Source organism: Ylistrum balloti, unplaced genomic scaffold (assembly GCF_031769215.1).
Source record: "Ylistrum balloti isolate Yb309-2 unplaced genomic scaffold, AGI_CSIRO_Ybal_v1 Utg369794, whole genome shotgun sequence".
Classification (NCBI taxonomy): Eukaryota; Metazoa; Mollusca; class Bivalvia; order Pectinida; family Pectinidae; genus Ylistrum; species Ylistrum balloti.
This window is the reverse complement of record NW_026781975.1, coordinates 128,507-154,576: the sequence shown is the minus strand read 5'-3', so window position 1 is coordinate 154,576 and position 26,070 is coordinate 128,507. Positions and strand designations below refer to the sequence as shown.

General features: G+C 34.4%; 1 protein-coding gene across 1 annotated transcript; it reads left to right on the top strand.

Annotated features, from left to right (window-relative positions):
* The first annotated feature begins 1,527 nt into the window (after nt 1–1,527).
* LOC132544368 (uncharacterized) lies at nt 1,528–26,070 on the top strand. The gene is made up of 15 exons (XM_060207953.1): nt 1,528–1,627; nt 1,815–1,885; nt 2,605–2,847; nt 4,351–4,572; nt 6,893–6,923; nt 7,278–7,328; nt 7,828–8,052; nt 8,756–8,801; nt 9,111–9,301; nt 10,839–10,900; nt 17,990–19,085; nt 20,067–20,828; nt 22,505–23,223; nt 24,547–24,764; nt 25,234–26,070. The coding sequence occupies exons 1-15, from the start codon at nt 1,528–1,530 to the stop codon at nt 25,325–25,327; spliced, it is 4,131 nt and encodes a 1,376-aa protein (XP_060063936.1). The 3' UTR covers nt 25,328–26,070.

The window sequence follows — 26,070 nt, the reverse complement described above, 5'->3', positions numbered from 1 at the left end:
AATGTCATCTGAACAAGCTTTAATCTCTCTATGCAAAGGCGAGTATGAACTGTTATCACATGGTGAGGTGAAGAACTACATAAATAATCACAAACTAAGTAACATTACCTGTCATTGGATGGTAAAGAAAAGCACTATTGCTCCCGAACTTCTGGTGTTAGCAGACAGCCAAGATGTTACTGAGAAGGTAGCAGCCTTGATCAAGTCAAGTATAAAAGTATTGGACCTAAAAGCAACAAGAACAGAACAACATAAAAGGCTACAAATAATGAAAACACAGTTCAGAGGTAAATTGTGCTGGTCGGTTGATGACACAGTACAAATGACATATGTGTATGTCACCGATGACATTTTGCCTCAGGTCTCAGAAACTATTGAGGTATTAGGTGGACGGAAATTGTCATCAGCCAAAGTGACAAATGTAACCAGCAGTGTCCACATAGAAGGGTATGACCAAATCAGATTCTTCAATAAATATGTGAAAGATGACATGTTGCAAATGAGAAACTCTTTGAAAGTGGATATGTCATTCCAAGATGTTTCTCCTGATCGGGTTGTCATTCAAATCAACGGGCCAGCAGACAGAGTAAATACTGCTCAAGCTAACATACAAACGTCTTTAAATGACATCACATCCTTTCAGCATCCGAATGTGGAATTATCTATCCCACAGATCCACATAGAAAAAGTCAGGGACCTCGAAATGGTGAACAGATGTGTGATTGCCACTCACAGTACAGACTCTGACCAGCCAAGGGATGACCAATTGACCTTTGACAATTTCTCCGACAAAAAGACAGTCATTCCAACAGAATGGTGGACGTGTGGTCAAGCTCAACTTGGATTTGTCACAAGCCCCGTCAACAACATAGCAGCATCTGTTACTGTAAATATGTTGCCGATTCATTCACCACTTGCAGGTATGCTATCATATGATTATAGTGAAAAAAATTTGCTGTCGATCCTTTCCTGAAGACATTTTTTCAGTTGGCAACATGATTTCAAACATTCATGAAAGTCTCGTTAACTTGATGTATTCCATGATCATATGATTCCATTAAAATTGACGTATTTTATGGTATTTGTTTTAAAGCATTATTGTTAAAGATGTGTTGTACACATAATACAAATGAATTTGTTTATAAGTTTTATTAAACATGTTAACAAAATGGAATAGGATTATACAATGAAGCTTTCAGTTATCTGTTAATGACAAAAATCGTAACAAAACTCTCAGAACATCAGTATAGCACATATATTGTACAATTCTTAATTAATAGCTCTGATATTGAAAAATAAAACATGTCATAATGACATGTAAGATGCAGTTCAATGTCCTTTCCAGAAGCAGCTCAACAAGCAACCATTTTTGTTCCACATCCTGGCATGGGCAAGGCTAAACACGACTTAGCTGCCTCAATCACACAAGTGTTTAAACGATTGGAGGGAGTCAACTCAGTAGCTGTTGACCTACATAACTGTTGTGATTGGTCATTTTCAAAGTTCCTAAAAGTGGCATTACAAGCCATGAAAGAGCTGTGCTCTCTTGATACTAGTCTAAGGGACATCATACTGGCTGTTCCGATGGAGGATTACCAATCTGCATGCTCAATAACAGAGTCTTCAGGTGTACATCTGTTTTTTTTTCAATATTTTTCACTTCCCTTTTATGGAAAGATTTATTCCAAGAGGAGAAATCTTATGAAGCTAAAGATGTTCCTTGTTGAAACTCATTTAATTACATGAATGAAGATTTTTTCTGTTATAAGAAATATTAACTGAAGCTCGTTATCCTTATTTCTTTGTTTACTTAGGTCTACAACGCAGCAGGGGCCGTAACCCTATACAGCTTTTGGTTTTGAAGGGAGATATTACTAAAGAACAGGTATGTAAAGCTTTAAAACACTATCAACGAAGATATCACAGCGGCTCCATCAATATGTCTAGATCTGTTTATAAGGACAATCACAAGTCTTTATAAAGCGATGCTTTAAAGATAGATATTTGTGATGTAGATGGGACGTTTTAGGCAGGTTTTACTATATTTGAATTGGGATTTGCATATGGATTTGGGTACACAATTAACAGGGTCGTTTTCTTGTATCTCCCTAAATAGCGCAGGTTGATCCTTCAATCATCTAACAGATTAATTTCAAGAACTGATTTCCTGTTTTCAAGATTTTGAGGTAATGAAACATAGATGTAAATAGCTTTAAAACTTGGGTTATGTGTTATCTTACAAAAATTCTGTTTACATCACAATGGAGTGATTGATTATTTCTAGAAATATTTTCCTTTTTTGATATTCTTAATGTTGACATTATGAATCCAATAAATTGCCATTTATGAAGTAAGATAACATCAGCTGTCACAATCTTTACCATATTTGATAAAGATGTAATACAAGGGAGAAAATAACCATCATTTAAAATGTGAGCCCTTTCATAGCTTGTAATGGTAATACAGAAATTCCTAACACTATACAGTAAGTAAGAATGATATGTCTAATGGCAGTTAATGTCTAGGTATCATTTTAGTTATTGATCAACTTCAAGTTCTATTTGCAAAGTCATTGAATATAATATAATTTCTTTTTTCCTGAAGGCGGATGTCATTGTGAACACCACAAGCAAATGCTTGGATCTTTCCAGTGGTACTGTTTCTAATTCATTGTCTCAAAGGGCAGGGCCAAAGTTACAAAAGGAATGCAGGAAAAAATATGCGAATGGCATCAAGTTTGGTGAATTAGCAGTCACTGATGGGCACCAGCTCCTTTGCAGAAAAGTGTTCCATGGAGCATTTGATGTTTGGCCCTCACTTGATAAGAACCAAACAAAGAAAACAGAGGTTAGACTTGATACACTCTACATTCTCTATTTGTTACACATCCAATATTGAATCATGATTTCATTGATGATCAGTGATATACCAGGTACTTAACATTTTAAAATTAAAAGTATTTTAGTCCTTAAGTATTATGTGTACAGGGTCTGTACAGCATCAAAGTCTGACTACGTTTTAACCTGATGTAAGGTTCATCAGTCCGTCTACACTTTTGTTTCCGTGCAATAACTTCAAACTTAATACAGTGCTTCCTTATTGAAAGTGCTTGTATGGGATTGCTTTTCATCTTGAAAGGCCAAGGTCACTGTTACTATAAATAGAAAAATCAGTTTCTCTGCAATAACAAGTTTTCTTTGGCCAATCAGACGCAAACTTTCCTTACACAGATGGCTTGCTTTGGATTGCTTTACAGGTCCCAGGGTCAATGGTCCAGATTACTGTTACTCTAAGTAGAAAATTGGTTTCTGTGATATAACTTGGGTTCCCTTGGACCAGTCAAACTCCAAATTCATACAATGCTTTCCTACTGAATCTGCTTGCTAGGAATTACTTTTCAGACCAAGAAGTCAAAGGTTGAGGTTGTTGTTACCATAATGGAAAAAACATTTTCATAATAACTTCAGTTTGTTACAGCCATTCTTACTCAAACCTGAATTTATTCTTCTTAACCAAAAGTGCTTGCAAGGGGTTACTTTTCAGACCAAAGATGTCAAAGGTTGAGGTTGTTGTTGCAGTAATGGAAAATCCATTTTTTGGAACAACTTGAGTTTGCTGTAGCCAATCTAACTCAAACTTGATGCAATGCTTCTTAACCAAAAGTGCTTGTTTGAGATAGATTGTCAAGGGTCATTTGTCATTTGTCATTTGTCACTGTAACTATAAATTAAAATCAGTTAAAAATGAAAATAAAACAATCAAGCCACATAGTGGGGCCTTGCTGACCTGTCAGTATTCTTGTTTCAACTAGAATAATGAAACTTGGTGTATACATTGATCATACAAAGATGATGTGTATTGTACCAAATTCAGGGCCTTGATTACAGAGTTATTCCTCTTTGTTTACATTTCTTGTTGAGAGTGTAACTTGCTTTCATTTAAGCTAGGATAATGAAACTTTGCGTTTACATTGACCAAACAAGTGCAGTGCATCAATGTTTGGGTTTGCAAATCCTTCATAACAGAGTTATTGCCCTTTGTTAAAGTTTTGTGTAGGGATCATAACTTGGTGTGCAATTAAACTAGGATAACAAAACACGATGTATACATTGGTTATAAAAAGAGGATGTGCAATATATCAAATTCAGGGCCTGCAAGGGTGACTATTGCGGCCAAAAATGCTATCACAATAGTGTTATGATTGTAAATTCTAAGGTAACTGAATACTTGTAGACAAATTCAGCAGCAAAATATGGGTCACTTCATCCCAATACTTTCAGACACTCAAGTATCTTAACACTATACAAGTCACTTAGTGCTGTTAAAGTTTATTCATTCTTTTCATTTTAGATGGTAGGGAAGTTCGTGACAAAATGCCTGGAGCGAGCTAATGAATTAGGCATGAATTCTATATCATTTCCTGCCATTGGGACCGGTAACTTAAATTACCCTTCATCTGTGGTGGCCAAGGAGATGCTCCAAAAAATTAAATGCTTCATGGTGGAGTCTAACCCAAGTCATTTGAAGAAAATCAGCATTGTCGTCTATCCAAGGGACACACAGACCTTTGCAGTAGGTTTCTTAAACTGGAAGATGCTTTCACACCAGAAATTGATGAGAACATCTCACTTAAGTACTTAGTCCTAATTGATTTGACTGTTTGAGTCAACTCTAAACTTTTGTCAAATAGCCCATATGATATCAAAATAATTTGGACAATTTAGTGGTAAGATACTTGTCATTGAAGCATTCAGAAAACTGTCCCTTAAGCATGTCATATCTGTTGCTTTAGGATAATTAAGGTACTATCTTATTAGCACTTAGATATTGTCACTTCAGATTTGAGAAACTGTCACACTGATATTAAATCACTATGACTTTAGCACTATGTTACGGGCATTTTAGCAGTGATATACATAGAGCACTTAAGCATTGATATGCATAGGGCACTTTAGCTTTGATATACATAGAGCACTTTAGCAGTGATATACATAGGGCATTTTAGCAGTGATATACATAGGGCACTTAAGCATTGATATACAAAGGGCACTTAAACATTGATATACATAGGGCACTTTAGCATTGATATAAGTAGGGCACTTTAGCATTGATATAAGTAGGGCACTTAAGCATTGATATCAGTAGGGCACTTAAGCAGTGATAGACATAGGGCACTTTAGCAGTGATATACATAGGGCACTTTAGCAGTGATATAAGTAGGCACTTAAGCATTGATATAAGTAGGGCACTTTAGCAGTGATATACATAGGGCACTTTAGCAGTGATATATGTAGGGCACTTAAACATTGATATACATAGGGCACTTAAGCATTGATATACATCGGGCACTTTAGCTTTGATATACATAGGGCATTTTAGCAGTGATATACATAGGGCACTTAAGCATTGATATACATAGGGCACTTAAACATTGATATAAGTAGGGCACTTTAGCAGTGATATAAGTAGGGCACTTAAGCAGTGATATAAGTAGGGCACTTAAGAATTGATATCAGTAGGGCACTTTAGCAGTGATAGACATAGGGCACTTTAGCAGTGATAAACATAGGGCACTTAAGCATTGATATACAAAGGGCACTTAAACATTGATATACATAGGGCACTTGAGCATTGATATAAGTAGGGCACTTTAGCAGTGATATACATAGGGCACTTTAGCAGTGATATACATAGGGCACTTAAGCATTGATATACATAGGGCACTTAAACATTGATATAAGTAGGGCACTTTAGCAGTGATATAAGTAGGGCACTTAAGCAGTGATAGACATAGGGCACTTTAGCAGTGATATACATAGGGCACTTTAGCAGTGATATAAGTAGGGCACTTAAGCATTGATATAAGTAGGGCACTTTAGCAGTGATATACATAGGGCACTTTAGCAGTGATATATGTAGGGCACTTAAACATTGATATACATAGGGCACTTAAGCATTGATATACATCGGGCACTTTAGCTTTGATATACATAGGGCATTTTAGCAGTGATATACATAGGGCACTTAAGCATTGATATACATAGGGCACTTAAACATTGATATAAGTAGGGCACTTTAGCAGTGATATAAGTAGGGCACTTAAGCAGTGATATAAGTAGGGAACTTAAGCATTGATATCAGTAGGGCACTTTAGCAGTGATAGACATAGGGCACTTTAGCAGTGATATACATAGGGCACTTAAGCATTGATATACAAAGGGCACTTAAACATTGATATACATAGGGCACTTGAGCAGTGATATAAGTAGGGCACTTAAGCATTGATATAAGTAGGGCACTTTAGCAGTGATATACATAGGGCACTTTAGCAGTGATATACATAGGGCACTTAAGCATTGATATACAAAGGGCACTTAAACATTGATATACATAGGGCACTTTAGCATTGATTGGAATTAAGATACTATCACATTAGCATAAAGATACTGGCATTTAAGCTGAAGAAAATTAGCAGTTTAGAATGAACATACTTTCACTTTAGAATTAAGATGCAAAGACGTTAGAGTTAAAATACCCTCCTTTTGGCATTAAAACACTATCACATTAGCATTAAGAGACTGTCATTCAAGCATGAAGAGACTGTCATTCTAGCATGAAGAGACTGTCACTCTAGTATTAAGAGACTGTCACATTAGCATTAAGAGACTGCCACTCTAGCATAAAGGGATGTCACTCTAACATTAAGAGACAGCCACTCTAGCATAAAGGGATGTCACTCTAGCATTAAGAGACTGCCACTCTAGCATAAAGGGATGTCACTCTAGCATTAAGAGACTGCCACTCTAGCATAAAGGGATGTCACTCTAGCATTAAGAGACTGTCATTAAAAGTTTTAGATATTATCCCATTAGCAATTTCTTCTCTGTTTCAGAATTTCACAGAAGAAGAAAAGTCAATTATGGGTATGAAATATGAACTTCAGCAAAGATTAACAGTACCTGCAAATTTCATCTTTTATTTCTTATATCTTGATAACAGATTTATTATGAACTGATTTGTCTATGTGACATACCTGTACTAATAAGACACTTTGAAAAGATTTTCTGCTCGTTCGATATCTAAGGATAAAAGAAATACCAGGTAATCAAATAATTACATTGGTGGTCTCCTTTACATTCTCTGGTTATTTACATCATTTGATTGCATACACAGAAAATTATGAGGAAACAATTTGATAAAAATCTACTGATATTTGTAAATATTTTAATATTTCTAATACTTCAAACTGATGACTGACATTCTATTTTAAATTTCAGTTGGTGAATCTTCTGTTGACCCTTGGCCAAAGACTCAGCCAGTCAACATCAGTAAGTACCTGATTTAAAACACTGTTTCCACTTTCTCTCATATCTTTATTAGTGTCAATTAAATCTATTCTGCAACAATTCTTTTACAACTTGATAATTATTACATTATCTTTCATTAAGACTTTTAGTTCCTACTATAGTATATGTAAGTACATGTATACAATTTGTGAACATCCCCATTTTGTATAGCAGGTGTAAAAACCTGCTACAGAAACAAACAGAATTTTCAGTTTTGTGACTTAAGGAATGTTGTATGAGGAATTACACATTATTTTTCAGTAGTCCATTTGGTTTTAAAATGTGTATGAAAGCTGTTCTTTTCTTTTTTTTAAATTTTTTTTGTTAATTGGAATTTCTACAAGATGACTTTTTTTCATTTATAAGTCGTAATTACTTCAAGATGACCTTCTAAACTAAAAATAAAATTTACTGTTCTCCTTAAGGATTTGAGACAAATAAAAAATTAGCTGTAATACAATATCAGGTTGTGTTGTTGAAGGAGAACAAACTACACCTCAGCATAGAGTGTACTTTAGAGTTACATGCAGTGCTGCCGATAAGATGATTCTGGTTTCAAAAATTGATAATATTCTGAGAGATGATGTACGTAAACCTGACCACGACAAAGTGGATAATGGCACTGGAGATCTGGAACCTGTCCAGAAAACTAGACCTGAAACCAGAAGGTCTGGACGTGGTGAGATTTCTCTTCAAGATGAGCAAGGTGAGTATATATTATTCAGTTACTGTTTACTTCAATGTCAAAATGAAACTACACATTTCAATATAATCTTGTCCAGCCATAACTATTGCATCATTGAGCTTGTCCTCATGCAACTCTGAGGCTCCTCTACTTTTACAATATAATGCTCATATAGCGTGACCAGAAATTAGGTGATAGGAAGCAAAATTTTCAGGATGGTGTTTTCAAATGATAAGTCTTAAGCATTTAAGATATTTTACTGAAACTAAATATATATGTAAATGCATAAACATTGCAGTGTTATGGCATTACTGAAACTATCAGCTGGAGGTCAGTGTTACTTAAAATAAAGTGTTACCAAATACTGCTTGTTATAAACCAAGTTTCTTGTTTAGAGGCGTGAAGTAAGCTGACAACTAGTGAAGGTTTTCTGGTCAGAGGTCAAGTTCAAACTTGAAATATTTCACTGGTGAATACTGTGTTATATTGTTATGATGAACAGTTTACCAGAAGCAAAGGTTACCAAAAGTTCAAGGTCAAAGTAAAATTTTGTTACCCTTGCATTGTAGATGTTTTGTCATAAGATATGAAGCATTATGAATCAAAATCAAATGGTAAATCATCAGGTCAAAGGTCAAGGTTACTTATTGCAGGATAAATAAAATAACAAGAAATTCTTTTAATTAGTAATAATAAGTTGTCATTTTATGATTATTTTTTGTAGAAGACATTGCTGAAGCTATGGATATGACACTGAAGGCTAGCAGAAGGTAAGAAACAGTCATGAGAAAGTGAAGTGATCAGTTAATTACTTGATACAGTTTTCACAGTGTTAATCCCGACCCAAATGAACCTAGATTTATTTACAGTTAGAATTCTATTTGGTATAAATGACAATTGTCTCATTGGTTTGGACATATAAACATAAATGGAGAAAAATCTTTGGAATGACATTTATCAGAAAAATCAGTAAAATTTCAGTACATACCATGTTGCTGTATATTCTGTATACATGTATATAATGGTTAAGTTGGTAAAAGACTTTAATTTACAATAATATTTGGTGACGATATTTGCAGTGATTCAGGAGTCACACATTATATAAAGCCGACCTCAGTGATGGAAAGTTGTGTTGTCATCCAATCGCAACACACTAGGACCGATGTGAGGAATTGGCTTGAACGTGACTTAGGGGTTAGACCATTTGGAATAGCATGGCCATATAGAAACAAAGTCAATGAAGTGCTTGTCACCTGTAAAAGTAAAACAGGTATGTATTTTTTTTTATAGTCAGGGTCATAAAAACTCTTAGAAGACATAATTGAGAATTGTAAAGAAAAGGACAGACTTTAGTTTTACTTATGAATCACATTTCCTAAGCTATTAGAAAATATCTATACCTGCTTCTGTACTTAATACAAATACATTATATTTTTCTGCCATCTTTCATATTTCCTTGAAAGCTTTCACTGATCTGTTGTTTATGGTCCCAGCAAATTTTCAGAGGAGCATATAGTCGCCACCTTGTCAGTCCGTCCGTCCATCTTTCCATCCATCCTCTCATGTCCAGAGCATAACTTTGTTTGCATTTAAGCTGAGATAATAAATCTTGGTGTTTACATTGATCATATTAAGACAATATGATCATATCAAGACAATGTTATCATATCGAGACAATATGCCCTTTCAAAATTTTTTGTCTGGAACATTACTTTGCCAACATTTAAACTAGGATATTGAAATGTGATATAAACATCAGTCACACAAAAGCAAAGTGCAGTGTAACAAAATCAGAGCCCATGACCCACTCAGTTAAAGAGCTATAGCCGGTTGTTAAAATTTTGTGTCATGAGTATTGCTTTGCTTGCATTAAAACAAGGATCATGAAACTTGGTGTACACATTCGTCATACTAAAATAATGTGCAGTATACCAAATTCAGGGCCTGCAACTCCTTAATTACAGAATTATTGCTCTTTGTTTAAGTTTTGTGTCCAATAAAGTTGTTTTGGGGAGCATTCATCAGCTTCACTGATACTCTTGTTTTGTTTCTAGACTCTCAATCATTTCATAGCATTATTTATACAGTAAGATATTACTAGATCAATCTAGGAAAGTTTATTGTTGTTTTGGAAGTGCTTTAGTAAACATGTACTGGAAATTGGCAGTTATATCAATTAATGCCTACAAATACAGTATGAATGTTTGTTTCTTATTCCTTTTAAAGAATATTCAAGGTAAAGTGGTCATTATACATTTTTGATTTTGGTATCTACATGTATATTTTTGATAAAGTGATCCCTGATATTGTTCTTAATATGACACTAGCTGAGAAACTCTGAACACCATGTACAACTGAACCTCATTTTTTGAAGTTGTGTATGATTTTAATTTGAACAACCTGTTTAATTCAAGGTAACTCCTCGGTACCACCCAAACTTCATACCAAACATTCAGATTTGATTAACTCGAATACTCAGATGGCTGAAGTTTCCCCATAGGCCCAGTGATCTCAAGACTACAAAGTTGTACTGTACAGTCTAGTTGTTTGAGTTCACCAGCTTTTATTTCAGGTTTTCTGGCATGTCTGAACATTAATGATCATACGTACAGATTTTAATAACTTTTGCTAAGATTTTGTTTCACTGTGAAATACTTTCTTTGTATGAAATATTATGCTGTCCTTAAAGACAGCTGATACAGCAAAATTAAATTCCCCACCAATATTACCAAATATACCGTATGCAATATCACTAACATGGATTACTCCTCGGTCAGTCTACATCTAAATAATGGTATAAATTACAGATGCGGAAAAAGTCCTGAGAGAAAAGAATGCTGATTTCCAGACAGCAACTATGGAACAACAGGTATGTAAGCTTCTATTGTTGGACGTAATGATTTAGATATATAGACAACATAGATATTTGATAAGATGTAATGATCGAGAACTGAATATTGTAGAAATACGTACTACCATCTATACATATTGTCTGTTTTGTATAAACTTTGTAAAAGTTAATGGATTTAGGCTTTGCTTGCTGCTGTATCTTATATTCAGATATTTGTAAATGATTCAATTTCAAGGCTAATTAAACTATCCTTTATCATGGTCCAGCTTTGTCGTTATGTCTATCTAATTAAACTATCCTTTATCATGGTCCAGCTTTGTCGTTATGTCTATCTAATTAAACTATCCTTTATCATGGTCCAGCTTTGTCGTTATGTCTATCTAATTAAACTATCCTTTATCATGGTCCAGCTTTGTCGTTATGTCTATCTAATTAAACTATCCTTTATCATGGTCCAGCTTTGTCGTTATGTCTATCTAATTAAACTATCCTTTATCATGGTCCAGCTTTGTCGTTCTGTCTATCAAATTAAACTATCCTTTATCATGGTCCAGCTTTGTCGTTATGTCTATCTAATTAAACTATCCTTTATCATGGTCCAGCTTTGTCGTTATGTCTATCTAATTAAACTATCCTTTATCATGGTCCAGCTTTGTCGTTATGTCTATCTAATTAAACTATCCTTTATCATGGTCCAGCTTTGTCGTTCTGTCTATCAAATTAAACTATCCTTTATCATGGTCCAGCTTTGTCGTTATGTCTATCTAATTAAACTATCCTTTATCATGGTCCAGCTTTGTCGTTATGTCTATCTAATTAAACTATCCTTTATCATGGTCCAGCTTTGTCGTTATGTCTATATAAATAAACTATCCTTTATCATGGTCCAGCTTTGTCGTTATGTCTATCTAATTAAACTATCCTTTATCATGGTCCAGCTTTGTCGTTATGTCTATCTAATTAAAATACCCTTTATCATGGTCCAGCTTTGTCGTTATGTCTATCTAATTAAACTATCCTTTATCATGGTCCAGCTTTGTCGTTCTGTCTATCAAATTAAACTATCCTTTATCATGGTCCAACTTTGTCGATCTGTCTATCTAATTAAACTATCCTTTATCATGGTCCAACTTAGTCATTCTGTCTATCTAATTAAACTATCCTTTATCATGGTCCAGCTTAGTCGTTCTGTCTATCTAATTAAACTATCCTTTATCATGGTCCAGCTTAGTCATTCTGTCTATCTAATTAAACTATCCTTTATCATGGTCCAGCTTAGTCATTCTGTCTATCTAATTAAACTATCCTTTATCATGGTCCAGCTTAGTCGTTCTGTCTATCTAATTAAAATACCCTTTATCATGGTCCAGCTTTGTCGTTATGTCTATCTAATTAAACTATCCTTTATCATGGTCCAGCTTTGTCGTTATGTCTATCTAATTAAACTATCCTTTATCATGGTCCAGCTTTGTCGTTATGTCTATCTAATTAAACTATCCTTTATCATGGTCCAGCTTTGTCGTTATGTCTATCTAATTAAACTATCCTTTATCATGGTCCAGCTTAGTCGTTCTGTCTATCTAATTAAACTATCCTTTATCATGGTCCAACTTTGTCGTTATGTCTATCTAATTAAACTATCCTTTATCATGGTCCAGCTTTGTCGTTATGTCTATCTAATTAAACTATCCTTTATCATGGTCCAGCTTTGTCGTTATGTCTATCTAATTAAACTATCCTTTATCATGGTCCAGCTTAGTCGTTCTGTCTATCTAATTAAACTATCCTTTATCATGGTCCAGCTTTGTCGTTATGTCTATCTAATTAAACTATCCTTTATCATGGTCCAGCTTTGTCGTTATGTCTATCTAATTAAACTATCCTTTATCATGGTCCAGCTTTGTCGTTCTGTCTATCTAATTAAACTATCCTTTATCATGGTCCAGCTTAGTCGTTCTGTCTATCTAATTAAACTATCCTTTATCATGGTCCAGCTTAGTCATTCTGTCTATCTAATTAAACTATCCTTTATCATGGTTTTGTCGATCATGGTCCAACTTTGTCGTTCTGTCTATCTAATTAAACTATCCTTTATCATGGTCCAACTTTGTCGATCTGTCTATCTAATTAAACTATCCTTTATCATGGTCCAACTTAGTCGTTCTGTCTATCTAATTAAACTACCCTTTATCATGGTCCAACTTAGTCGTTCTGTCTATCTAATTAAACTACCCTTTATCATGGTTCAGCTTTGTCGTTATGTCTATCTAATTAAACTATCCTTTATCATGGTCCAGCTTTGTTGTTCTGTCTATCAAATTAAACTATCCTTTATCATGGTCCAACTTTGTCGATCTGTCTATCTAATTAAACTATCCTTTATCATGGTCCAACTTAGTCGTTCTGTCTATCTAATTAAACTACCCTTTATCATGGTCCAGCTTAGTCGTTCTGTCTATCTAATTAAACTATCCTTTATCATGGTCCAACTTTGTCTTTCTGTCTATCAAATTAAACTATCCTTTATCATGGTCCAACTTAGTCGTTATGTCTATCTAATTAAACTATCCTTTATCATGGTCCAGCTTTGTCGTTCTGTCTATCTAATTAAACTATCCTTTATCATGGTCCAGCTTAGTCATTCTGTCTATCTAATTAAACTATCCTTTATCATGGTCCAACTTTGTCGATCTGTCTATCTAATTAAACTATCCTTTATCATGGTCCAACTTAGTCGTTCTGTCTATCTAATTAAACTACCATTTATTATGGTCCAACTTAGTCGTTCTGTCTATCTAATTAAACTACCCTTTATCATGGTCCAACTTAGTCTTTCTGTCTATCTAATTAAAATACCCTTTATCATGGTCCAGCTTTGTCGTTCTGTCTATCTAATTAAACTATCCTTTATCATGGTCCAACTTAGTCATTCTGTCTATCTAATTAAAATACCCTTTATCATGGTACAGGTTTGTCGTTCTGTCTATCTAATTAAACTATCCTTTATCATGGTCCAGCTTTGTCGTTCTGTCTATCTAATTAAACTATCCTTTATCATGGTCCAGCTTTGTCGTTCTGTCTATGTTCGGTTCCTAAACTGTTCTTGTTATCTCTATTTTGTCATTAGTCAGGGTAGAACTTTCTCCAATTTCACACATGTATGTAGGTTCCCCATGGTCCTTTCTTTGACTTTGAGAATTATCACTATTCTAGAAGTACTGGATGGAGCTTATTCTGAATTTCTTTTTTAGGTTTCTTTGGTCCCAAATAACCCAGTTATTAAATAGATAGAAAAGCAAATTGGCAAAAGATAGTTTTTGCTAGTTAAAATCTACATTGCTATTTCTACTATTTCATGATTTTCACAAATTTCAAATACATAGGTTCCTGTTGGTCCTTAGTGGTCTTGTGTCTTCATAAAACTGATCAGGAGAAATGAATGACCGACAGGTGGCCATCTTCGATTATGTTATCTCCTTTCCTTGAGACCATGTAGGTGGATCATTCTAAAACTTCTGAGCAAGGTTTCCTTTGGTCATTTGTTATGCAGAGTAAGATTGAATGAAAGCTTGGATTTTGGTCACTTATTTGTATTATTGCTACTTCTTGAGAAGTTCTGTTAGGTTCTTTCTAAAAAACATCTATGAAAGTTTCGCTTGGTGACGTGTTGCCTATCTGCATATTTTATGTTTAGATTTTTGAGACTTAATGAAAGGTCAAGATGACTAGCAGTTGAATTAGACTATGAAAGTTAGTATTTGGGAAACACTGGATGGATATTTTCAAATTTTACATATTAGTATAAAATATATTGAGACTGACTGAAAACACAACTGAATGACATGTTGTCATTTTGAATAAGGATATTTGTAGATTTTAAAAACTTTTTTCTTAATGCACTAGATGGATATTTTGTCAATTTCATATGGAAATTGAATTTCTCTTGTTTATTGATGGTACCTTATGATCAATTCACCTTTCAATATATTCAACATTAAGTAAATAGGAGGATGAGAAAGGATAGAGAAAATCCAAGTTATAAAGAAACAACATAGATCTTGTGATGGCTGGTGTCAAAATCCTTCATGGATCTCATAGACTATTTTGTTCCTTTCTACTTCTTATGTACGGTACTATTACTGGGAGGTAGTCTATAATATGCAGGGAATGACAGGTGTATTTTACATTCAAACTATAACATTATAGGTTCAAGAGCTGACTGAGTGTAGATTACACTGAGTGTTATGCACTGCTACACAATGTGCCATGTATGGTAGTACTTCACACCCATTTCTGGTATTAAGGACATGGTCCCTCATGTTCATTTAACAGATTGCATGATCTAAGTTTGTACTCCTCATTCTGATGTCAATCCTACTTCAAAATCAGTGAACTGATATCCTCATTAGCAAGTTGATAGCTGTGAAATTGCTCTGTGGATTTGTTTTTCATCCATGGATGCTTCCTTAAAGTGTTACCAGAGCTGTCTGAACATCAAAAATCGATGTGGCCAAAGAATGTTTTTTCCCCCTAGGTCTCCTATTGTCTCCAAGCCCTATCACAGTTAGTACAGTCACTACACATAGATCAGAGTAAAGGTTTTATTACTCACAAAAACATCCTGTTCACCACCTTTCCCAAGAAATACTAGTTCCTGAAACAGGTGACACTTTTTTTAGATTTCAACTTTAGATTCAGATCGGTTTCTCAACATTTGATTTAAAACCATTCCCTAAGACAACAATGATAGATATTCTTTTCACGTAAAGCTACAGAGGATGTGTTGTATAACAGAAAGTTGTATAGATTAAACAGAATTAGATTATCATCAGTGCTTGTTCTGGATGTGGTTTCTTAGTCAATCAATCAAAAGTGGCATTCAGGTGCACAGGAGGAGTGTTTTTAACAATTGATTTCAATTAATTCAATCGTTAGTTATGGCTGGAGCAAGAAGACCTTTAATGTCTGTTTGGCGGAATAAATATTCTACTGGATCATCTACCAATTGAATCCTTGCGAATTTGGTAATTCTTCCCAAGCCACATGAATCCATGATCAGGTTGATTGAGAAGCCAGTATCTTCAGCATCTACCAAGAGGTGTACTGAAACCGGTTCTCTTCCGAGAAGTAGTAGTGAATGTTGACAGATAGGATAAGATATTTTAGACAAAGAAAGAGCACTGATATACTTGTTAGCATATACTCTTATCCAAAGTCCAACATGATCTTGTGCTAAGGAGGAGTTCAGTGACCAGGTGTTTTATGGACAAACTGTAAGCAGGATTTGTCTTTGCTTGAAGTTTTGTTCATTTTCTTCTGTTTGCTAGACTCACCTGCTTACATCAACAATTGTCTAAAATATTTCAACAGGATTCACCTTTGCTTGAAGTTTTGTTAATTTTCTGTTTGCTAGACTCACCTGCTTACATCAACAATTGTCTAAAATATTTCAACAGGATTCATCTTTGCTTGAAGTTTTGTTAATTTTCTGTTTGCTAGACTCACCTGCTTACATCAACAATTGTCTAAAATATTTCAACAGGATTCATCTTTGCTTGAAGTTTTGTTAATTTTCTGTTTGCTAGACTCACCTGCTTACATCAACAATTGTCTAAAATATTTCAACAGGATTCATCTTTGCTTGAAGTTTTGTTAATTTTCTGTTTGCTAGACTCACCTGCTTACATCAACAATTGTCTAAAATATTTCAACAGGATTCATCTTTGCTTGAAGTTTTGTTAATTTTCTGTTTGCTAGACTCACCTGCTTACATCAACAATTGTCTAAAATATTTCAACAGGATTCATCTTTGCTTGAAGTTTTGTTAATTTTCTGTTTGCTAGACTCACCTGCTTACATCAACAATTGTCTAAAATATTTCAACAGGATTCATCTTTCCTTGAAGTTTTGTTAATTTTCTGTTTGCTAGACTCACCTGCTTACATCAACAATTGTCTTAAATATTTCAACAGGATTCATCTTTGCTTGAGGTTTTGTTAATTTTCTGTTTGCTAGACTCACCTGCTTACATCAACAATTGTCTAAAATATTTCAACAGGATTCATCTTTGCTTGAAGTTTTGTTAATTTTCTGTTTGCTAGACTCACCTGCTTACATCAACAATTGTCTAAAATATTTCAACAGGATTCATCTTTGCTTGAAGTTTTGTTAATTTTCTGTTTGCTAGACTCACCTGCTTACATCAACAATTGTCTAAAATATTTCAACAGGATTCATCTTTGCTTGAAGTTTTGTTAATTTTCTGTTTGCTAGACTCACCTGCTTACATCAACAATTGTCTAAAATATTTCAACAGGATTCATCTTTGCTTGAAGTTTTGTTAATTTTCTGTTTGCTAGACTCACCTGCTTACATCAACAATTGTCTAAAATATTTCAACAGGATTCATCTTTGCTTGAAGTTTTGTTAATTTTCTGTTTGCTAGACTCACCTGCTTACATCAACAATTGTCTAAAATATTTCAACAGGATTCATCTTTGCTTGAAGTTTTGTTAATTTTCTGTTTGCTAGACTCACCTGCTTACATCAACAATTGTCTAAAATATTTCAACAGGATTCATCTTTGCTTGAAGTTTTGTTAATTTTCTGTTTGCTAGACTCACCTGCTTACATCAACAATTGTCTAAAATATTTCAACAGGATTCATCTTTGCTTGAAGTTTTGTTAATTTTCTGTTTGCTAGACTCACCTGCTTACATCAACAATTGTCTAAAATATTTCAACAGGATTCATCTTTGCTTGAAGTTTTGTTAATTTTCTGTTTGCTAGACTCACCTGCTTACATCAACAATTGTCTAAAATATTTCAACAGGATTCATCTTTGCTTGAAGTTTTGTTAATTTTCTGTTTGCTAGACTCACCTGCTTACAACAACAATTGTCTAAAATATTTCAACAGGATTCATCTTTGCTTGAAGTTTTGTTAATTTTCTGTTTGCTTCATGATTGATTTAAGGCATCTTCCTATTTATTATTTTTTTGTAAAACAGTGAATAATTCATTTTCTGAATTCCAGTTTGGATATACAGATATTTGAGATTGATAATAGTATTAATACATCTGCTAATTTGATAATTAAATCTTGCAGGGTTTATTCAACGTTCATGCATTTATGGACCCCAAATTTTTACCCTACAAATGTGAGATACAAGAGAACAGTGGAGCCACAGTGGAAGTAGATATGTCTGGTATGTGTCAGCTGGTTGGAAATTTCCCTCAGATTGAAGCTGCCAATGAGTTTATCAACTCCATGGACATGAGACAAAAGAAAGGTTCTGTAAAAATCAACCTCCCTTCAGAAGAGGGTTATGTTGATGGAATCAACGTGGATGTTTACAATGCATTCTCAGTTTTCTTGCAGACAAATCCAAGTTACAAACATTACCAGAAGGGTTTGAAGAGTATGCGTTACTCTGAAGTTGACACAACATTATATTTCTCTGGAAGCAAAGAGTTTTGCTTGGATTTCAAAAAGAAACTTACCCAAATGAAATGTGATACAGTCTGTGTCCAAATTGATGTGGAGGGCCGACATTTCAAAATGGGAAGTGTGAAGGAGATCCTCAGAACTCTTTCAGATAGTCAGTATGATGTATATATCAGCATACCACAGGAAGAGACCATGAAAGTGATCAATCTTATTGGGCTTGATCGGAACAAGGTTCAGACAATGAAATACAAGGTCTTGGAGTCCATAGGCATGGCAAACAGTAGACGAACCAGGAATTTTGATTGTGGGTTTTCATCTTTCCGCACAAAAGAACCCATACTAGTACTACCACCCCCACCAAGTGCCAGGCTTTATCATTTAGGGGACAATATGGAGGTTCTGGTATACAGTGGAGACATCCTGGGTCTGAAAGTTGATGGTATCGTGAACGCTGCAAATGAGCATTTGGATCATGGTGGAGGAGTTGCAAACGCAATATCCAACGCTGCAAACATTCAGCGTGAATCGACAGAATATGTACGAAAAAATGGGAAAGTTAAAGTAGGAACATCTTGTCACACCTCAGCAGGTAACCTGAAACATTACAAGTATATCATTCATGCTGTGGGACCACACTGGGATTCAAAAAAGCAGTCTGAATGTGAACAAAAACTCCAGGATGCTGTAATGTCAAGTATACTGGAAGCTGATGTCTTGGAGTTAGAATCCGTTGCGATCCCAGCTATCAGTGCAGGTAAGGAAAGTGACCTTAGATACTAATACCAGAAAATTAAAAACATGTTTGATAAGAGTTGAAACAAACATTTTTTTAGATGGATGACAATTATGTCATCAGACAAGGCAGTGATTATGGATAGGATACTTGTTTTTCAATTGCAGTTTTAACCAACACATTTATACATTTAAATGGGGGACCTACATTGGCTGAATGGTTAAGGCATCTGACCACCCTTATCACTTCTCCCACCTCCGAGTCATGGGTATGTGGTCTATATAGGGTAGAGACCAGGTACTGGCCATAGGTCAGTGGTTTTTCTCTGGGAACTCAAGCTTTCCTCAACAACCCAAACTTGACATGTCCTTCAATGACCTTGGCTGTTAATAGGATGTTAAGCAAAAATAAAACAAATTTTTTAAATTATAAAGTCATCTACCTAATGGCTGTTGTGGTGTCTCTGTTCTTAATTTGTAACTTTATGTAATACTCTCCTTACAAAACTGATGCATTATTTTCATTTACATCACATTTTATTTGATATGTTCAGGCTTGATAAAAGAAAGTAAACAAAGTGTATATCAGAATTTATCTTAAACGGACTGTACATACCAGAACTTTATAAGATCTCTCAATAAGAACCTTATTCACAAGCTTCATTGTAAATAGTTAAAAACATTGTGAATTTCATCTTCGGTTGTGAATGTGAAGATATGTTAATTATTTGTATAGATCCAGTTTGAAACATTTTGTATTCTTAAAACTGCTATGCAGTCCCTTTTTGATATATTTGTTACATTGATTGGGATTGGCCATGATACAGTAGACATACTCAGTATAAGAAATAAGGGGTTGTACTCTCTCAATAAGTGATAAAGCTGTGTAGTTAATACAGCGACTTCACATCAGGGGGTTTGTATAAATCATATATAAAATATTGGTGGTAATCTTTAAGTAAATATATAGTTTGTTTATTGTAATGTTATTTGTTTATTTCAGGAATATTTTCGATGCCACCTGCATTATGTGTGGTGCAATATCGCTTGGGGTTGAAAAGGGCCTGGTCAAAATTACAACAGAAAACTCAACATTTTGTGAAAGAAGTTCACTTTGTTGATAAGAATGCTGTGATTGTGCAAGAAATTGAGAATGAATTTGATAGTTTACTTGAAAGTGCAAACCTCAATCCTCAGCAATTGACTGGCCATCAACCAAACCTACCTACACGGCAAATCAGTGGACATAATGTTCCTTCAACACCTTTTATAGATGAAGGAAATGATGACTTTACCACAAAGGGAGCAAGACCAAAGGCCAAACCTTTATACCCTTATAGGGAATTCAGCAACAGGCGTGGTATAGATGAGGAAACATTCCATTTAACATCTGAAACAAGAGTACATGTGTATACATGCGACATATTGGCAACAAGGGTTGATGCAATTGTTTGTGGTCAAGACAAACAATTACACAGCAATAGCAGAATAGCTACACGAATCAAGGAAGGAGAGCTTTCTGGAGTAAAGTTTTCCATGGAAATGAGTAAAATTAAAAAGAATTACAAGAAGAAATATGGAGAAATGTTTCATGTACCAATCACTGGTTTTGATGCTGGTATTCTGCTTATGGTGATTTGTCCCAGTTTGTCTACTGATTCACTTAGCAAATGCAAGAAAGAAATCCATTCATGTGCACTGAACGTATTTACGAAAGCAACTGAACTGGGCCTGCGCTCGATCGCCCTTCCTGTGCTTGGAACAGGTGAGATATATACTACATCAAAATTCTTTGCTTAGCTGTCAGCTGAAGGAAAACATACTAAAATTCTATCCTTCTCTCCCAATTCCTTTTTGCTAGATGCTTAATTTATAACTAATTGACATTTTACCTAAAGTTTGTCAATTTTGCTAACTAAAATATCAGGCATAGCAGAAGTTAGTAAAAGAATCTGGACGAAACTTGTTGATTCCTGGGTCCATGCCTGGTCTATTTTAAGTTTAGATAGGTCGATTAAAAGAAGCAAAATAACTGATTACCTGAAGACTACTTTACCTTTCACATTTCTATTGATTTTGTCAACACTATCTCTAAATACTAAATGAATCTTGTTCTCAAATCTGTTTCATTTAGGCGGGGTTGGGGGTTGGGAATGGCCATGTTAAGAATTTCACGCTTTTTCTTAGAAACACAATAAAACATATGAATTATGCATAACCCCATTGCTAAAACTCTTTCCTAACCTTATTTAATTTGAAATACCAGGTAGACAGAAAATTCATTGAGACTGTAACCTTGAAGGCTGCATTTCAGGTTAGCTGTTGAAATATTAAATACATCTACTGCATCTGATTAGGTTCTAGGTGTAGCTGCCTCTGATTTAATTGGATAATTATGAAAAGATGCATGGCTTCCACTTTTTAGATCCCCTTTGTCCGGCTTCCTGCATCGTAAACTTTTAACATTTCCAACTTATTCTGGAAAACCCATGGACCAATTCAATAAAATTTTACGAAAAATTTCCATGGCTAAAAATGCACCAAAATTGTAAATTATATGGACTCAAACACCCAGAGGCCTGAGGGCGGGACCAAAAAGGGTCAAATTGATTGAAACTTCTAAAATCTCCTTCTCAAATTCCAGCATTGGAAGTAGTTCAAACTAGAATTAGAATTATTAGTTTAAGTTGACAAAATCCTCAAAAGATTCTTATCAAACTTCAAACACATATCACACATTTAGATATCTGAAAATAGAGTTTGTTGGATCTACGTAAATGTCATTGTCACTTTTTTTTAGGAAAATCATTTGTCTGCTCAACTGACTTCATTCCTTTACGGATTTTCAATAAACTTCACATATTTATTAAGCATCAAAATATCTTTGACAACTTTGAGATTCAGAGTTGATGGGTCAAGGTCAAGGTCACCATTACTATTTTTAGAAATTCATTGTCAGCACTCCATCATATAACAATAGTATTACACAGTGATGATTGAAGAGGTGTTGTCAGATTGTCATGGCACTAATTTATACTTAGTTACATTAAATCAGTTTAAAGAAATTGTGTACAAATTAATAGCGAACAGCACCATCTTTATAAATCATTCTAGTTTTAGAGCTTTTGGAGACCAGTAGGGAATATGTATTGCTAAAATAATACTCAGTTTTTTGAGGTTTTTTTGTTTTTTTTTTTTTTTTTTTATTTTTGGTTTATTGAAAATGAAGATGGTTATCAAATATTATTAGACATAACAATTGCAGCTAATTCTTAAGTTCAAAACTAGTACTTTAATCAGCATTCAGATACCAGTTTTCTAAAATTCTAGGAATCATTTTCATCGTCTTAAATCTTTATTAACTTTGCAAACTAAGTAGATAAGGTAAATTATAAAGCACACAGATTTACTTAATGCCTTTTGTATGTATTTGTTGACCAGGAAGTGACATCAACAAGGCTAGAAATATTGCCAAAGTTATTATGGAGTCCATTTTGAAGTTTGCCCAGACTTCACAACCAACCAACAGTCTTAAAGATATACACTTTGTGAATCATGATCCAAACGTCACAAAAGCTATAGTAGAAATGTTTGAGGGTCATGTGAAAGCTGGGAAAGCATGCATCCAAACCTCATTTAAGCCCAAAGTTTTCCCAGGCAGTGCTCAACGTCTAGTCCAGTCATTACATCAGTTGAAACAGGACTGTTTGGATGATTATCACCGATCTGCATGGAAATCAGATGACCACCATCAATTTGAGCGGACACCAAGCTTTGTTCACCAGAATGAGCAGCAAACACACTTGGAAGAGAGTGACATGTTCAAGATGACTGATGACAAAAGTCAGTCTGACGCGGATATAATCAAAGAGAAACCAAGGATATATGAAGATTGTGTGATATGCATGGACACTGTCACAAGTGACAATGTGAAAACTCTTCCAAAATGTAACCATTCTTTTCACCCAGAGTGTATTGATGCCCAATTTACACATAAACCAGTCTGTCCTACTTGTGGTGCCATATATGGGGTCATTATTGGAAATCAACCTCGCAATGGGAAAATGAACACGGAGGTTAGAAAAGGCTCTTTGCCTGGGTTTGAAGGTGACAAGCAATTTATTTACATCTTATACAGCTTTCCTGATGGTATACAAGAGGTATGTTCTTTTGTTATTCTCATTGATCGTTACTAGGAAAGCTAACAGTATCTGTTTCTACACCTTCTTCTCTTTTTCGATATCAACAGGACAAGAAAAAGCATTGCTCTCTAGCTGGAAGAAAACACTTTTTCAGTGATGGAGTATTGGATGTTTGGAATAGTTTACAACAGTAGATTGATATCTTGTTAGATTGACATTTGAAAACTGATAAAGGTAAAAATGAACAATTAACTACTTAAAATTTTACGTTTGAAGTAATGGACATTTTTATTACCCGATATATTTTTTCTTAATGTATCTGATAAGGAAAGAGAGGCTTTAAGCCTGCGTCCATCAGCAATCCTAATAAATCCTTATCAATCCTAATTCTTTAATCAGAAGGATTACCAGGTATGTATAAAATTATGTATGCATGTATATACCTCAAATTCTTGGGGAGCAGCTGTTCTTTATTTTTGGTGAAATTAATGTTGGATGCCTACTTGTGTAATCAGTTTTATGTTTCCCCTATAAGGGGGACAGTCAATGATCTATGTATTATAGGTCAATTATTGTATCTACACTGCTAGTGAAAGTTTGGAGATTCGGATTTCTGTTTTGTTTAATTTGGATGACTTTTATGGAATTCATGATCATTTTATATTACTTTTTTTGTGTGTTTGTGAGTAGGGTTATATAGTCAATCTGTGGCATTACCCCTTTTTTGTAAAAATGTTTTTCTTTAATCAGTGATATGTATAAAGTAAGCATTATCCAGAAAGAATAACTTAACACTCAATGGTAGGACTTAAGGTTAGAATGGTCAGACTTGAATAGCAGGAATAAAGATCTTAAGATAGCAGAAATTATCAATTTTTCAAGTTGTCCAGTCAAGCATATGGTGTACTATATATTAGTAATCTAATACATGTGTTACATTTAGGAAAAGGTTTGCTGTTATATTATGTAACTACAGTGATTGCTATGATCGAGATATATTTTAAAGGAAGACGTATTTGATGTTTATCTCTTGGGACATATATTCAGATATCTGAAATTTAAAGACAGTTGATTTATGGTTGTCATTGTTCAGGTATACAAGTCTAAGTGCCTTTGACACCAGTGTTTACTTTCTGATAGAATTTATATATACAAAAGTTTGACGTCAATTAACAAGGTAAAATTATAAGCATAATGTGTCATTCTAACCATATCTTTATACATATATACATGACACTCTCCCTTTTTTTGTTTTGTTCACTGTTTTAATTAAAAAAAGGAAAACAATACAGATGGAAATGATGCCTTTCATGTTACCGCGTTTACTGAAATCTTTTGTAGAATGACCACCCAAATCCAGGCGTTCGTTATAAAGGTACTAGCAGGGGAGCTTACCTTCCTGACAACCCTAAAGGAAGAGCAGTGCTTGCGATGTTGAAAATCGCCTTCAAGAGACGACTGACCTTCACGATAGGGCACTCAAGGACAACTGGGGAAGAAAATGTAGTCACATGGAATGACATCCATCACAAAACAAATAAAACCGGTGGCCAACAACAGTAAATATATACTGTAAAACATATGTGTTCTTGAGGCTCAAATTTTGTGGTTTTTCAATAGATTATAATTTTGGAGTACTCACAAAATTAATAAAAATTCAACCCTGATTTAACAGTTTGTTATTTGCAGCAATTGAAATTGAGACTTTAATTATTTGTTTTCTACAATTGGAATCAAGACTTGAAGAAAAGTTGTTCTGCAATATCTTTCAATAACTCTCTTTTTACCCTTTGGTTTTTTTCATCCTTTAATTTTGTCCCAATTGAGAAGCATTACCTGTTTCTGATGACCCTTGTTGAAAGCTTTTCATAATGAAAAGTTATGGAAAGCTGTATGATATATTTATAGTCGTAAGTAGTAATGTTTCATTTTCACTTGATGTGTAATCTCAAAACTATAGCAGAAAGAACATTTTATCTGTTTCTTTTGTAACTTAAATTCAAAGTCATTGAAATGATCTTATTTTAGATATGGCTACCCAGATCCAGAGTACCTTGAACGGGTGTCAGAAGAGTTAGCTGTGAAAGGCGTGACAGAAGCAGACATACAAAAGGAACAGTAAGCAAGGACAATGTGATATCAACTTTATTTATTTTGTAATAATTGCAAAACAAACTTATAGCTTATATTAATCACTGTTGGCCTGAATGGAAGCATATGAGGAATCTTATTGTGAGAGGGAAGCAGAGTATCTGTGGAAAACGCTTCACAAGTGCCACCAGTGGGATTAAGCTGATACATACATACTGTACCTAAAATGGGGATGATCTTGACAAAGTGTGGTTATTTTTGGAGACAGCCAGAAAACTTACTTTAAACTACCTGTCCAGTTCCACAGTAATATGGTTGCACAATCATGGTTTTCAAGAACAGTCAGACCAATTTTTAAGTCCGAAGTTTCCTCAATGGGATTTAAATCAAACTGGTCTGACTGAGTGCTATTATTTTTCTGGGTCTGTCAGAAATTCAGTAGGGTCATCATGGCCACCATCTCGTAAAAGGCTTTTTAAAATATATCAAGTTCCTTTGGTGCCATTGAGCTAAAATTTTGTGGGAAGGTTACAAAGATGAAATTAAGAATGTGCTATTGTTTTGCAACGTTAACTACTAAAATTCAGGTTTTGTTTTTAATCATTTAATAATTCTTTCCACTAGCACTGCTGCTATTATTAGTTATTTATGGATCTTATTTGACAAATGGTCATTAGGGCCACAGGCCTTTCATTTGTATATATACAATGTAGTATATATATATACAATGTAGTACATTTTCATAGACACCCAGCTATGTAATAGCTCGTACTT

Bases quoted from the DNA above. Each gene is read 5' to 3' on its own strand.
- LOC132544368 (XM_060207953.1), top strand. From the start codon at position 1,528: ATGAAAGAGCTGTGCTCTCTTGATACTAGTCTAAGGGACATCATACTG. The intron at 1,628-1,814 runs GTGTACATCTGT...TTGTTTACTTAG, and splicing joins CTCAATAACAGAGTCTTCAG to GTCTACAACGCAGCAGGGGC. The intron at 24,765-25,233 runs GTAAATATATAC...ATCTTATTTTAG, and splicing joins AAAACCGGTGGCCAACAACA to ATATGGCTACCCAGATCCAG.